General features: G+C 44.4%; 1 protein-coding gene across 1 annotated transcript; it reads right to left on the bottom strand.

Moving 5' to 3' along the window:
• Positions 1 to 6,453: 6,453 nt before the first annotated feature.
• Positions 6,454 to 16,726, bottom strand: LOC134485003 (sperm motility kinase 3A-like). The gene is made up of 4 exons (XM_087598697.1): positions 14,994 to 16,726; positions 13,155 to 13,310; positions 7,247 to 8,823; positions 6,454 to 6,811 (listed from the first exon to the last, which is right to left on the bottom strand). Exon 3 carries the CDS (start codon positions 8,795 to 8,797, stop codon positions 7,292 to 7,294), a length of 1,506 nt encoding a protein of 501 aa, XP_087454823.1. The 5' UTR covers positions 8,798 to 8,823; positions 13,155 to 13,310; positions 14,994 to 16,726; the 3' UTR covers positions 6,454 to 6,811; positions 7,247 to 7,291.
• Positions 16,727 to 16,893: the final 167 nt, after the last annotated feature.

Below are 16,893 nucleotides of genomic sequence, written 5' to 3'. Positions count from 1 at the left end.
ATTTAATGAAAATGAAGATACAGCATACTCAAACTTATGGGACACAATGAAAGCTGTGCTAAGAGGAAAACTCATAGCGCTGAGTGCCTGCAGAAAGAAACAGGAAAGAGCATATGTCAGCAGCTTGACAGCACACCTAAAAGCTCTAGAACAAAAAGAAGCAAATACACCCAGGAGCAGTAGAAGGCAGGAAATAATCAAACTCAGAGCTGAAATCAACCAAGTAGAAACAAAAAGGACCATAGAAAGAATCAACAGAACCAAAAGTTGGTTCTTTGAGAAAATCAACAAGATAGATAAACCCTTAGCCAGACTAACGAGAGGACACAGAGAGTGCGTCCAAATTAACAAAATCAGAAATGAAAAGGGAGACATAACTACAGATTCAGAGGAAATTCAAAAAATCATCAGATCTTACTATAAAAACCTATATTCAACAAAACTTGAAAATCTTCAGGAAATGGACAATTTCCTAGACATATACCAGGTATCGAAGTTAAATCAGGAACAGATAAACCAGTTAAACAACCCCATAACTCCTAAGGAAATAGAAGCAGTCATTAAAGGTCTCCCAACCAAAAAGAGCCCAGGTCCAGACGGGTTTAGTGCAGAATTCTATCAAACCTTCATAGAAGACCTCATACCAATATTATCCAAACTATTCCACAAAATTGAAACAGATGGAGCACTACCGAATTCCTTCTACGAAGCCACAATTACTCTTATACCTAAACCACACAAAGACACAACAAAGAAAGAGAACTTCAGACCAATTTCCCTTATGAATATCGACGCAAAAATACTCAATAAAATTCTGGCAAACCGAATTCAAGAGCACATCAAAACAATCATCCACCATGATCAAGTAGGCTTCATCCCAGGCATGCACGGATGGTTTAATATACGGAAAACCATCAATGTGATCCATTATATAAACAAACTGAAAGAACAGAACCACATGATCATTTCATTAGATGCTGAGAAAGCATTTGAGAAAATTCAACACCCCTTCATGATAAAAGTCCTGGAAAGAATAGGAATTCAATGTCCATACCTAAACATAGTAAAAGCCATATACAGCAAACCAGTTGCTAACATTAAACTAAATGGAGAGAAACTTGAAGCAATCCCACTAAAATCAGGGACTAGACAAGGCTGCCCACTCTCTCCCTACTTATTCAATATAGTTCTTGAAGTTCTAGCCAGAGCAATCAGACAACAAAAGGAGATCAAGGGGATACAGATCGGAAAAGAAGAGGTCAAAATATCACTATTTGCAGATGACATGATAGTATATTTAAGTGATCCCAAAAGTTCCACCAGAGAACTACTAAAGCTGATAAACAACTTCAGCAACGTGGCTGGGTATAAAATTAACTCAAATAAATCAGTTGCCTTCCTCTATACAAAAGAGAAACAAGCCGAGAAAGAAATTAGGGAAACGACACCCTTCATAATAGACCCAAATAATATAAAGTACCTCGGTGTGACTTTAACCAAGCAAGTAAAAGATCTGTACAATAAGAACTTCAAGACTCTGAAGAAAGAAATTGAAGAAGACCTCAGAAGATGGAAACATCTCCTATGCTCATGGATTGGCAGGATTAATATAGTAAAAATGGCCATTTTACCAAAAGCAATCTACAGATTCAATGCAATCCCCATCAAAATACCAATCCAATTCTTCAAAGAGTTAGACAGAACAATTTGCAAATTCATCTGGAATAACAAAAAACCCAGGATAGCTAAAGCTATCCTCAACAATAAAAGGACTTCAGGGGGAATCACTATCCCTGAACTCAAGCAGTATTACAGAGCAATAGTGATAAAAACTGCATGGTATTGGTACAGAGACAGACAGATAGACCAATGGAATAGAATTGAAGACCCAGAAATGAACCCACACACCTATCGTCACTTTATTTTTGACAAAGGAGCCAAAACCATCCAATGGAAAAAAGATAGCATTTTCAGCAAATGGTGCTGGTTCAACTGGAGGGCAACATGTAGAAGAATGCAGATCGATCCATGCTTATCACCCTGTACAAAGCTTAAGTCCAAGTGGATCAAGGACCTCCACATCAAACCAGACACACTCAAACTAATAGAAGAAAAACTAGGGAAGCATCTGGAACACATGGGCACTGGAAAAAATTTCTTGAACAAAACACCAATGGCTTATGCTCTAAGATCAAGAATCGACAAATGGGATCTCATAAAACTGCAAAGCTTCTGTAAGGCAAAGGACACTGTGGTTAGGACAAAACGGCAACCAACAGATTGGGAAAAGATCTTTACCAATCCTACAACAGATAGAGGCCTTATATCCAAAATATACAAAGAACTCAAGAAGTTAGACCGCAGGGAAACAAATAACCCTATTAAAAAATGGGGTTCAGAGCTAAACAAAGAATTCACAGCTGAGGAATGCCGAATGGCTGAGAAACACCTAAAGAAATGTTCAACATCTTTAGTCATAAGGGAAATGCAAATCAAAACAACCCTGAGATTTCACCTCACACCAGTGCGATTGGCTAAGATCAAAAACTCAGGTGACAGCAGATGCTGGCGAGGATGTGGAGAAAGAGGAACACTCCTCCATTGTTGGTGGGATTGCAGACTGGTAAAACCATTCTGGAAATCAGACTGGAGGTTCCTCAGAAAATCGGACATTGAACTGCCTGAGGATCCAGCTATACCTCTCTTGGGCATTTACCCAAAAGATGCCTCAACATATAAAAGAGACACGTGCTCCACTATGTTCATCGCAGCCTTATTTATAATAGCCAGAAACTGGAAAGAACCCAGATGCCCTTCAACAGAGGAATGGATACAGAAAATGTGGTACATCTACACAATGGAATATTACTCAGCTATCAAAAACAACGAGTTTATGAAATTCGTAGGCAAATGGTTGGAACTGGAAAATATCATCCTGAGTGAGCTAACCCAATCACAGAAAGACATACATGGTATGCACTCATTGATAAGTGGCTATTAGCCCAAATGCTTGAATTACCCTAGATCCCTAGAACAAACGAAACTCAAGACGGATGATCAAAATGTGAATGCTTCACTCCTTCTTTAAATGAGGAAAAAGAATACCCTTGGCAGGGAAGGGAGAGGCAAAGATTAAAACAGAGACTGAAGGAACACCCATTCAGAGCCTGCCCCACATGTGGCCCATACACATACAGCCACCCAATTAGACAAGATGGATGAAGCAAAGAAGTGCAGACCGACAGGAGCCGGATGTAGATCGCTCCTGAGAGACACAGCCAGAATACAGCAAATACAGAGGCGAATGCCAGCAGCAAACCACTGAACTGAGAATAGGTCCCCTATTGAAGGAATCAGAGAAAGAACTGAAAGAGCTTGAAGGGGCTCGAGACCCCAAAAGTACAACAATGCCAAGCAACCAGAGCTTCCAGGGACTAAGCCACTACCTAAAGACTATACATGGACTGACCCTGGACTCTGACCCCATAGGTAGCAATGAATATCCTAGTGAGAGCACCAGTGGTAGGGGAAGCCCTGGGTCCTGCTAAGACTGAACCCCCAGTGAACTAGTCTATGGGGGGAGGGCGGCAATGGGGGGAAGGTTAGGAGGGGAACACCCATAAGGAAGGGGAAAGGGGGAGGGGGATGTTTGCCCGGAAACCGGGAAAGGGAATAACACTCGAAATGTATATAAGAAATACTCAAGTTAATAAAAAAAAAAGTTTATCGAGTCCCATGGAGGAGATAGAGGGAGCCAATGTTCCAGCGGAGTAAAATAAATATTCATTTCTTAGCCATGCTTCTTGGTAGAAGCCAGATGTATTTGAAATGGGAGTGGGAACTGCCTCTGCAGGTCAGAACAGGGCTCCTGTGACCACAGTAGACACTGAGCTATGGGGTGGATGCCACCCAAACAAGGATAATTACCTCAACAAGAATACCACTTGGCTGGCTGCTTTTGCAGTAGGCTTAGGGGCAACACTTTCTGATGCCTGTCCTTCCTGATGTCCTCTGTTGGCTCCCTGACAGCTAAATAGGAACATAGCAAGTGCTCTATGCAGCAGTAGGCATTCTTCTTCATCCCAAAGGCATGTAGCTTTTCTCAGGGTATTTCATCACAACAAAAGTACAACTGGAACAAGGTGCTGCTGGGAGGGTAAAGTCGAGTGGTAAGGGGCATGCACAGTCCTTACACAGAGGATGGAGGCACTGGTGTCAAGACAAGACATCATCACTGGAAAAGAACCAGCTATGTCACAGATAGCTACACAGAGCCTCCAGGAGACATGTTGTGCTAGGCTCTGGCGTGGGAGTTGTTAGAATTAAGGGCAGGCCTCACAGGTCTGAGTTCCCTGCCCTGTGGTTCTTATTTATAGTTAGTTGCTGGGTAACAAGCTGTAAGACACTGAAAGGCAAAACTCCAAGCAGGCTGACTGGTGTTACTATCTCCAGAAGAATGCTTACTTTAAAGGGATTAAGTTCACTACAGTAGCATCTATCCATCTACTCTCTCTCTCTCTCTCTCTCTCTCTCTGTATCTCTCTGTCTCTCTGTCTCTCTCTGTCTCTCTCTCTGTGTCTCTCTCTGTATCTCTCTGTCCGTCTCTCTGTCTCTCTCTCTCTGTCCCTCTCTCTCCCTCTCCCCATCCCTGTCCTTCCACTCTTCCACCTCCCCCTCTTTCTCTGTGTGCTTGTTTCCTTTTCTTTCTTTCTTTCTTTTTCTTTCTTTCTTTCTTTCTTTCTTTCTTTCTTTCTTTCTTTCTTTCTCTCTCTCTCTCTCTCTCTCTCTCTCTTTCTTTCTTTCTTTCTTTCTTTCTTTCTTTCTTTCAGAAAGCTCAAGGGAGTCTATGAGAGTGATGAGACTACTAGCAGTTTGGGTTGGAGAGACTGAAGTGGACATCTCCTGTAGGCAGGCTGGATTTCCAGTAGGGAAGGGGACAGTAACCAATCCATAAAAGCTTCAACCCCAAATTTGTCCCAAGTGCAAGAAGTTCAGGGATAAAGATGGAGCAGAGATTGAGGGAAAGTCCAAGCAGTGACGTTGAGATGCACCCCATGGGAGAGAGCACTATTAAAGATAGTCTAGGAATTGCAGACTGTACCTGATGTAAATGTCTTCTGCCAGGCTTCCTCCAGCACCTGATGGTAACAGATGTAGAGACCTAGAGTTAAACCTTAGGGGGAGCTTGAGGAGTCTTGTGGACAAGGAAGTAGAATTGAGAAAGTCAGAGGGACAAGGACACCACAAGAACAACCACAGAGTCAACCAACTTGGGCGCATGAGGGCTCACAGAGATTGAACCACCAACCAAAGAGCATGCAGGGGCTAAACCTAGGCCTCCTACATATTTGTGGCAGATGTGCACCTCCTCTTCAGGTAGGTTTCTCAACAATTAGAGCAGAGGCTCTCTTGCAATGTTGCCTGCCTTTGATCCCTTTCCCCTAGATGGGCAGCATTTTCTGACCTCAGTGGGTGCGGATATGCTTATTCCTGGTAGGACTAGATGCCCCAGGGCAGGGTGATACCCAAGAAGCTGGGTTCTCCTTTTCTGAGAAAAGAAGGGACTTATGGAAAGAGAGGCATGTGACTTGGGTCTAGGAGGAGAGGAGAGAGGGAGGGCCTATGATTTGGATGTAAAGTGAATAAACAAATAAATAAACTTAAAAAACATAAGGGAGACGCTTACCTTAGAAACAATGGCCAAGGTGACTGATGGCCTTAACACTTTCCCTCACACAGGTGTTCTCACACCAACAACTACTACACGTACAAGGCACAGACACTCACATACACACTTGCACACACACACACACACACACACACATGTACTCACAGTCACCCACAGGAATACCTACACAAACACACATACACACACGCATACACACACAAACAGGTACTCACACATTCAAGTAAAGGTAAAAGAAAACACACACACATATACACACATGAGTGCCCCCCCACATACACAAGCCACCCTCCTCCCAAACACACACCGATCTAAACACACATACAGAAGCTCACACACAAACCAATCAAAAGCAAAATCCATACACTGCTCGCTAGATACAACAAAATCACCGAGGTCTCCACTCTACCACTCTTCTCAACTCAAAGATCCAGGCCTAGCCGCAGTTTAACATCCGTTGACTGGACTGCCTCACAGTCACTCCTCATGAGTTAATAGCAGGACCTATCCTGACACAGCTCAGGTGGGCTATAAAGACTGCCATTAGGCTTTTAGAAATCAAAGCATGTAGAATATGATGCTGTCCTTAGATTTGAGCTTCTACACTTCCTACCCTTTCCCCATTCAGGTACATTAGAGCTTGGTCCCTTCCAAGGCACTTTTAATTTGATGGTTTGAGGCACGAAGTTATTCTTCCTGGGGCCTTGGAATGCCACAGGGCCAATTTTCCTATGTGAAGAAGATGCAGAAAAACCTACGAGGTCATCTTTCACAAACAGCTATTTTATTCTCAGAGTCGGATAAACACATTGAGAAGACGTATATCCTCCACTAAGAGTGAGGCGAGAACTTGTGCCAAGAGGAGGTGTGTGATGTGACCCTGGTCGGCAAAAGGGCTCTGGTCTTTACCAGCTTTGGACTGGTTTTCAACCTCCACCAGGAAGAGTGATGCCTTTGAGGTGCTCTCTTGCCACCTGGCATCTCTTCATTTGCTTTCATCCTTCCACAGCTGACCTGGAAGGTGACAGCTCTCACAGCGCTCCCTTCTGCAGGTCCGTGTCCACACGTGGGACCTTCAACACTGGGACTGCAGAGATGCAGCATCCGGCATCCTCTAGTGATCTTCTAAAAGGCAATGACACATGTGAGAGGGACTCTGGGACCTCTGCTGGACAGGGCATCTCTCCAGCTGTGGTCACCCTGTTCCAAACTGCTCTCCAAGCTTCTCTGAACCTCTTCCCCTCATCTCCTAGCCCCCACCCCATACCACCCTCTCCTCCCTCAGCATCTCCTTCTCTTCCTTCTCCAACTTCATCCTCCTACATTGGTTAGTATCCTGCTGTCTCTTTCTAGTTGAATGTATTTTAGTATTCCCATGAGCAGGATGAACATGGGAGTTACAGTCGGCAATGACAGATGTGCTGGTAGCTTAGACTTAACCATCGTCCCACGGTGTTTTAGACCTAGCTTCTCCGTGCATCGTCCCATAGACATACACACTATGATAACCTGCCAGTTGACTCAGACACGAGCAAAATAGATGCAAATTCAGCAATGTACCTGGGCAGTGTTGGATGCTTGCTCTCTGGATTCCTTCCATGTTCTTCATTTCTGGGGAACAACTCTGTTATGCCCCAGGGGAGGTTTTTTTCTGGACGGAATGCAGCAACACAGGTTCATCAGGCCATTTCGGATGTTCTTGAGCCACCCCCTAAATCTTTTGGGCCAGGGCCTGCTTGCGACAGGCTTAACCTCTGCTGAGTCACTGGATTTGTCTTCTGTGCTTTCAGTGTTGATGGTCTTCTTGCCTCTGCTGTGCACTGAAGAAAAGCAGGGGTCACTAATAGAAATTCTGTGGGTTAGCTCCACTGTGGGTGCTATCTGACGTGGCCTGCAGAGAAGACCGCCAGGCCAACTGGCCCTCTTGACTAATCCATGACTAGGAGTCTGGCCGAGGTCAGAACCTTGACTATCGGAGGATGACCCGAGCCATCTAGGCTCGCTTCCTCGACTTCTGAGCCCTCGCACTGAAGTAGCAGGGTAATCAAGGGTCGGGAATGGGGTCATGCATGGATGAGGCCGGGTTGGGTTGTCACACTCCTGAAGAGCCTGCTTTTCCAATAGGTAATAACAAGCCATACTTTGGTTGAATTTCTTCTGATCGAGGGAGTCTTTAACCTCTTGGGCTTCAAATCCAATGTCCTGCATTGCTCTAAGAATGGCTGGGTCTGGCCTGAGGGGGATGAGTTCCTTACAAAGTTGTGGGAACCCCTCTGAGTCTATCTTAAGCCAGGGATGAGTCAAAAGATCAGGAATTGTGGGCCTCTGCTGGGAGTTCACTTTCAATAAAAGACTCAGCAGGTCTTGTAGCTCTTCTGACAGGCCAGGTGGGACAACGCACGTCCCTAACACAATTTGCCTTCGGAGTAGCGGTATGCTGGCAGCCTCAAATGGGACCTTTCCAACTGTCATATAATAAAGAATTACTCCTAGGGCCCACACGTCGACCTTGGGGCCCTCATAAAATTTCCCGAGTAACAGCTCAGGAGCAGAAAATGCATAAGTCCCATAGGGCGTTCTCAACTTTTGCCCAGGCCGCACTTGAGTGGCAGAACCAAAATCAATGATTTTAATTCTTCCCTTGGTATCGACTAACAGATTATCGGGTTTAAGCTCCCGGTGTATAATGCCTTCTTCATGGCAGTATCCCACAGCACTTAATAATTGTCTGAATATGCCCCGTGCTTCATCCTCCTGCAGATGGCCAGCCTCTTTGATGTGAGAATAAAGCTGGTTCCCCTTGGCCAACTCCATGATGAGGTATGTTATCTTTTCAGTGTCAATGACTTGTATGAGAGATACAATATTTGGGTGGTTGATCCTCATCATGATTTCTACCTCAGATGTGACCTGCTGGCACCACTGTTGTCTCTTGAGGATCATTTTGACAGCCACGGGGGTACCTGTGAGGCGGTGCACAGCCAACTTCACGGCCGCGTGGAAACCATGGCCGATGGTATTCAAAACCAAATATTGAGAGCAGAAACTCTCTGTGCAAGAGCTGCCCTGAGATCGGAGCCTTTCTGACGCCCGTTTGCTCCCGAAGCTCATTGGAGGTAACAGAGTATAAATGCTACCTAAGAGGAAGGAAAAAGAAATAAAGGGAAGAAAGAAAGCTAAGATGGAAAGTAAAATAGTGAAAAATAAGAAAAACAGAAAACTAAAACCAACCAAAACAACAACAGAAACCCTCAAAAGTAAAACAACGCACAAAGCCAAGGAAATCCTAAGTAAAAAACTACATACTAGTCACTAGGAGGGAGGAGCACAGCTCAGCCACACTAAGATCAACATCACTGATTGTGTAAGAAAAAGAATGTACAATGAAATGAACGATCAAAGAAATTAAAACTATTAACAGTTAGAAAACCCAAGCTACAGAAAATGAAATGAAACAAAATCAACTTCCAAACAAGCAAAACTACATAAAAGCTAAAAACCTAGAGATTAAAACAAAATAGAACGCACTCATCAAAACTCCTAGAATATAGAAAGTATTAAAGAGACAACTCTAAGGAAACGTCCCAGTGAACAATTGGGATTAATTGAGATAGGGGTCTTCAAAGGGTTTTTCTCACAAGTCATGCATGGCTAAGGAATGTATGGCTAAGAAATATATATGTATATGTTCACCATCTTGGGCCATTAGGGAGATGAAAACTAAAACTAGTTTGAGACTTCATCTTATTCTAATCAGAATGGCAAAGGCAACAATGCTGGGGTGGATGTGGGGGATGGAGACCCTCATGCACAGTGTCCGTGGGAGGATATAAACTGAGGTGGCCACTGTAGAGTGTGGGGGTTCCTCAGAAAACTAGAAATAGGTGTGCCACCTGATACAGCTACGCCATTCCTGGGATATACTCAAGGAACAATATTTCCTGCTGCAAAGACACTTGTTCATCCATGTTCACTACTGTTTCATTTGGTCACGGTGCAGGGAATGTAGACAGCCTAGGTATCCGTCCAGCTGATGAATGACTAATGCGAGTGTGGTACCTACACACAGTGGAATGTCATTCAGATGTAAAAGAAACTGAAATTATCAAGTTTCCAACTAAATGCTTGGAGCTAGACAAGGTTACACTAAGTGAGCTCACCCAGACTCAAGATAACAAACACAGCATGTTCTTACTCATATGCACATCCTTGCAAGAAGTCTTCAGATTTAATAGTACAACTCTCATATCTTAGAGAAATTTCTTGGTGCAATTGCACAGAAACTCATAGCTGCTAAAAGACTGGAGAATACCTGTTGACAAAGTGCTCAGGCAAAACAGGTGTGGGGGTGTGTCCACATTCCCTCCCTCCCTTCCTCCATGGCTCAGGGACTATAATGGAAAACAAGGGCAGAGACATTGTAAGATTTTGGGGTTGGGAAGAGACGTATCAAAATATCTTCTCAACACAAGACCACCTCATTCATAAACTCCCAACAGCTGTGACTGCCTGCATCAGATCTCCACAAAATCAAGCAGTCCTGCATGACTAACCCAGAGTGGGAACATTGACAGTTGATGACACATAGGGAAGAGAGTCATTCCCCACAGTCAGGAACACAGGACACCAGGTTATTAAAAAAACCATGAATTTGTGGGTTGTGGCAGGTGACTGTGAAGATGGATGTGGGAGGAGTTGGTGAAGGATGCAGGGAGTGAAGAGGATCCAAATACATTCAATGGAAGATGAAATTCTCCAAGAATTTATATAACATTTACAAACCACAAATAATCACAAACTCAAATCCCCAGTTAGAGTAAAAACAGCAATAACCAAAACTCCCATGCATAAAGAGTCCTATGAGAGGTACCCAAATCCCATGGGGGAGACAGCTGGACTCTCAGAAGTGAGGAGAATTCTGAGAGAATGGGGGAGGCCACCAATTCTCCTCACGTTCCTGGCAGAAGAGGAACCTGCCTAGAGCCCCGTGCACCCAGGATCCTAGGAGCAGTCAGGCAGTCTCTCCCTGTGCAAGAATTGAAAGCCATTCACAAGGGGCGAAGACACACTAGAGAGCAGTTCTAAGACCATCAGTTCTGCTCCAAGGGTCCTGCCTGAAGCCCTCAGGACACACCAACCCAGGAGCAGTCTGGGATAGAACCCTTTCAGTTCCTGCCTCCAACCAGAGCTGAGCCAGTCCCAAAGCTCTCTGTACCCAGAAATGACCATGTGAAAGCCGGTCTCCAGGATTGCTGATACAGTTGCTTACAGGAGGGTCAAGCCACTGTTATCGTCAGCAAGACCAGATAACACCAGAGACAACCAGATGGCAATTGAAAATTGCAGCAACCTAAGGATAATAGGGATGGAAGAGAGAAAGATTCCCAACTTAAAGGGCCAGTAAATATCTTCAAAAAATTATTGAAGGTAACATCCCTAACCTAAAATAAAAGATGCCCATAAACATCCAGGAAGCCTAGAGAACTCCAAATAGATTGGACCACAAAAGAAACACCAAATGCACAAAACAAAGACAGAATATTAAAAGCAGTAAGGGTAAAAGGTCACGTAACATATAAAGGCAGACCTATCAGAATTGCCGCAGACTCCTCACCAGAGACCTTGAAAGCCAGAAGATCCTGGGCAGATGTCAAACAGACCCTAAGAGAACACAAATGCCAGACCAGGTTACTGTATCCAGCAAAATTCTCAACCAGCATAGCTGGATAAAAGAAGATATTACATGGCAAAACCAAATTTACACAATATCTTTCCACAAATCCACCCTAAAAAGGATAACAGATGGAAAACTCCAACACAAGGAGCGAAACTACCCCTTAGAAAAAGGAAGAACGTAATCCCCTTGCAACACACACAAAAGAGAGCCACACAAACATAATTCCACCTCTAGCAACGAAAACAACAGGGGACAGCAATCACTATTCCTTAATATCTCGTACTAGCAATGGACTCAATTCCCCAATAAAAAGACATAGTCCAACAGTCTGGACATGTAAAAGACGACCCAGAATTTTGCTGCATAGAGGAAACATACCTCAGTGTCAAAGACAGCCTCTACCTCAGAGTAAAAGTCTGGAAAACAATTTTCCAAGTACATGGTCCCAAGGAACAAGCTGGAGTCGCCATTCTAACGTCTAACAAAATTGACTTTCAACCAAAAGTTATCAAAAAACTTTCATATTCATCAATGGAAAAATCCACCAAGATGAACTCTCAATCCTGAATATCTCTGCTTCAAATGCAAGGGCACCTATATTCATAAAAGTATACTTAGTCAAGCTCAAAGCACACATTGCACCTCACACAATAATCATGGGAGACTTCAACACCCCACTCTCATCAATGGACAGATCATGGAAACAGAAACTAAACAGAGACATAGCTAATCTGACAGAAGTTTAGGAACCAAATGGATTTAACAGATATTTATAGAATATTTCATCGTAAAACAAAAGAATATACCTTCTTCTCAGTACCTCAAGATACCTTCCCCCAAACTGACCATATAATTAGTCACAAAACAGGTCTCAACAGATACAAGATTGAAACCAACATTAGCACAAAATTCTCCAAATTGTAAACATAAGAAAAACAAAAGAGAATTAAAAAATAACAACCTCAACAACTCTGAAAGCCAAAAACAATCCAAGCAAAGAAAACCAAAAAATAAAATCAGAAGCATAAAAGGTTAAAACTCAGATAATCCCTGGGTCGTGATGGTCCATACCTTTCCTCCCAGCACTCAGGAGGCAGAGGCAGGAAGATCTCTGAGTTTGAGGCCTGCCTGGTCTATAGAGAAAGTTCCAGGGTACTCAGGGCTAAGCAGAAAAACCTATCCTTAGGAAAATAAACAAAGAAAAAAAACCCAAACCCAAACCAAAACCCAAACCCAAACACCCAAGGACCCTCATGGCTGCAGACACTAAGCCTGGGAGGAAAGATCCTCATCTGTAGTGTTCATTGAAAGGCCTGAGAGCAGAAAAGGAAAGAAACAGCAAAATGTGCCCCTTCTGCTCACTGTGGTTCAGTTTCTGCCTTTGCAGCTGAGCTCAGGTGCCCTGGAGTCCTCCCTAGCCTGAGTCAGTGATCTCAAGTTCAAGTCCCAGCCTCCCAGTTTGTAGTATCAAACCCAGCACAGTGTCAAGCCATGGGAGATGTGGACACTATCTAGGCCTTGCTGTTTGCATCTGAGTGGTGCTGTTGAGCACCAGAAGAAGCAAGGGCAACAAGGTCATGTAGAGTACTGACAGGCACTGGGCTACTAGTGACTATTAAGTCACCCTTCACCCCCACCAAGGTGTTCAGGGACATGCAGCCTTGAGCTAACCTTCCTCCCAACCTCGATTTTCTGATCCCTCTAGCTCTATATTTTGGTTCTGCAACACCTCCTAGCCTCTCCTCAGACAGTTGTATCTCTGAAAGAGGAGGTAAATTGCCCTTCACCAACCCCTCCTTTGAAAGATGTCCTTTCTAATACACAGTGGCACCGCAGAGACTGGAACAGAAAGAGACCGCCCTTCACGGTGGCATGGTCAGAGCAACAGGGTTTGCTGGTTCCCTGAGCAGCAGCCCTGAGTCCGTGTGAGCACTGGATCCTGGAGACCTGCATTCAGAAGGAAGATGGAACAGAACGAGTTAGACTCTTTGGCATGCTCTCCATCATGTCCTTAATTCACCCAGTGCCACAGGACAATCAGAGACACATTACTGACTTGTATTAGACCTTTATATGTTGTTTCCAGTTAGAAAGGAGACATTTGTGTTGTCTCAAGCATTCTGCAAGCACTGGTTGACTTAATGTACCATTGGTCAGGAAGGTGGTGTGGTGCACAGCCAAAAGCCTAAGTACCCAGTCCCCAAGCCTGCAGTATCCTATGGAACTGGGAATGTCCCCATTCTGCTGTGCTGGCACAGGCCACTTACAGGTCTAGAAGGGCAGAAAAACATCCACTAGGTTCACAACATAGAGGGTAGGTGCTCAAGTCTCCACTCTACCCCACACCTCCTGATTCCTTGTCCACAGCATGGACTGAAAACAAGAAACACCCTAAGTTGCTAACATGGCATCCAGAGGGTTCTTCCCACGGATACGACATCTACTGGCCTCGTGCTTACTATCGTGCCTATTGGAGTGGACAAGCCAGAGTGCCTTACAGCATTTACATCTGCATACCATGCTCTGCCTTTCCATACTCCAGGGCCTGTGCCTCTTCTGAGTCCTCAGTTCACTTCCCTGAGATGTGGCCTTGGTGTTCCTTCTACACAGGCACTGGCCCAGTTGTGAAAGTAGCTAAAAGACCAGACCGCAGTTGACTGTAACACAGAGGGTAGTCATGCCCAAGCCTATCATACCCTGACTGCACAAGCCTCCTTTAAAATCTCTTCACTCATTTTGGTGTTCCTATATACATGTGTGCATGGCAGGCATGTGTGTAGAGTGAGGTGTGCATGCATGTGTGCATATAAGTACAAATGGCACGTGTGATGTGCACAGTGTATATATGTCTGTGATATATGTAATGTGCATGCACATCTGACACGTGATGTGTATGATGTGTGGGTTTAGGAATATGGAAGATATATATATATATATATATATATATATTTGTATAGTGTGTGTGTGTGTGTGCATGCGTGAGTTTGTGTATGTGTGTTGTGCACTGTGAACATCTGATGGGGTCCTTTTTCTCTCATACTAGCTGGCCTGCTGCAGAAAGGAAACAGGTCTCCCCAGGAGAGTCTAAGCATCCAGCCGTCCAGGGATGGGCCTGCACATGAACATAGTCTGGCCAGAAACACCCTCTAAGCTCTTAATAAAGAACATTCTCATTCCAGAAGAAGCAAGAGAAAACTAAAAAGAAGCCAGACAGCAAACTGAGCTTCCACCACAGAAAATTCTTATATGGGAAAGCTCCCAATTCCCTGAGAGTGAGATGTTTACGACCCCACTGCCTGCTCTGGAAGCAAACCCACTCCCCTGCTGAAAATTGGGGCCTTCCTATAATCTCCTACCCTGAAGACAGGCAGAGGGAGAGTGGCTGGGATCAGGATGTAACCTGAATAAAGAATACATTATGGGAATTTAAAAAGTTAGTCTGGAAGTTGGAAAAATGGCTCAGTGGTTAGGAGCACTGAATGCTCTATCAGAGGTCCAGAGTTCAAATCCCAGCAACTATATGGTGGCTCACAAATATCTCAAATGAGACCTGATGCTGTATCTGGTGTTTCTAAAGACAGCTACATTGTACTTACATATAACAAATAAACAAACAAACAAATGAATTACCTGGTCTTAATTTTAGAGCAAGGAGTAAAATGTCCTGAGATTAAATTCAAATGCATGTCATGGACTGCCTGGATCTTTCAGATCTGTAGGAAACATCTCAAGGAAGAACAAGAGAGGCTGGAGAAGGATGGGGAAGGGTCTGATCCGTGCAGCTCCTCAGTGTCCACTAACACAGCACTTGTCCTTGGGAGATGACGTCTTTCACTCTTCCAGACTGTTGCACCAATCAGAATTACATGCTCTGTGGATGAACCTGTAAAAGAGGACAGTTGCTCTTGGGCCAATATGGAGGTTCCTGGCCTCTCAGCAAGCTCACTGCTGACTTTTGAGGTCTCTGGTGGATGAGCAAAATGAAGACACACAGAGTAGCCTCAGGTTGAATCAGCCAGGCCCAGGGGGCTCAGTGGTGTCTCTCAGATTCCCAGGCCCTCCCTGAGATTGAACACTCTACACAGTGTAAGAGGATTAGGGGATAACCAGGAAATGAAGTTGCTCAGGTGGCTGACTCTGTAGGAGGGAAATAATTCACAGTGGGAAGCTTCAGGACAGTCAGGTGACCTGAGCCCTCCACGGAGTCTAAGTCCAGACTCACAGACATTCTTCTGTCCACAAGTCTCCTAAACGCAGGCCTTGTCTGACCTGCAGTCCAGAGCACTGTATATACAGTATCCCTTAGAGAGAGGACAAACTTTCCAATTAGGCCTCTTCTGTGTCACACTGAGACTGGGTCTGTAGCACAGTGGATGCTGATGGGGACTGGCCACAACTGGCATTCTATCCTACCAAAAGCAAAAAAGAAGTAAGAAAGAAAGAAGGAGAGAGAGAGAGAGAGAGAGAGAGAGAGAGAGAGAGAGAGAGAGAGAGAGAGGGGGGGGGGGAGGAAGGAAGGAAGGAAGAAAGAAAGAAAGATACAAAGAAACAAAGATACAAAGATATAAGAAGATACAAGGAAGGAAGAAAGAAATAACCCATCTATCTCACTCCCTGCAATCCTGGTTTTCACCATAATGGGGCGCGGATGTGACCTTCTTCCTACAAATGAAAGCTGACTTCCCTCAGGGAGATAGATAGATAGATAGATAGATAGATAGATAGATAGATAGATAGATAGATAGATGGATGGTTGATGGATGGATGGGTGAATAGATAGATAGAGAGAGATAGAGATAGAGATACAGAGATAGAGAAGTGATTTGACTTAATCAGTTTCTTCCAGTCCTATTCTTCAGAGCAAAGTCACCTTCGACATGGCTGGTGCAATTGCTTGTTCTTCATTTCTGCTTTCTTTGGCTGTTCATTCAAGGCAGCCCCCTTAGAATCTGCTCATCTCAATAAAGCCCCATCTGTGGAATGTATATCTTCTCAGTAAGGAGCTGAGGCATTCTTGGAAGGAGCTCCCAAAATCCCCTCTGGGGCAGTTGACAGTGTTCTCTACTTCAGACAGCAGCTGCATGAAGCAAACACACCTGTCTGAACATTCCAGCTTGGGTGCACATCACAGTGCACCTGCCCCAGGGTCCCTGTCAGTTGCCCATTCCACAGGGTCACTACTACAAGATCCCATCCCAAGGGCTCTTGCCCCATTGCTCCTCCCCCAGGGACCCTGGCCCACTGAACCAACCTCAGGGATCCTGTTCCATTGTACCCACCATGCTGCACCTTCCTGAGAGTACCTACTGTCCTGAGGTCACTTTTTATAAAATCTAATGCAAATATCTTGCCAGTAAGACCACATTGTCTTTGGTGGCACCAAGTAGATATTAGCAGGACTTCATCACCTTCCCTTTCTCAATCCCTTCTCACAGTTGGACATGTGGAAGCAAAGAAACTGGCAGCAGAATACAGAATATTCACCCAGAATATCACCACCCCTAGAATTCTCATGAGATGTGCTGCTATG

The sequence above is a fragment of the Rattus norvegicus genome, chromosome 1 (assembly GCF_021556685.1).
Source record: "Rattus norvegicus strain SHRSP/BbbUtx chromosome 1, alternate assembly SHRSP_T2T, whole genome shotgun sequence".
NCBI classification, from domain to species: domain Eukaryota; kingdom Metazoa; phylum Chordata; class Mammalia; order Rodentia; family Muridae; genus Rattus; species Rattus norvegicus.
This window is presented reverse-complemented; position numbering and strand designations above follow the sequence as displayed.

Coding starts and splice junctions, on each gene's coding strand:
- LOC134485003 (XM_087598697.1), bottom strand. CDS start 8,797: ATGAGCTTCGGGAGCAAACGGGCGTCAGAAAGGCTCCGATCTCAGGGC.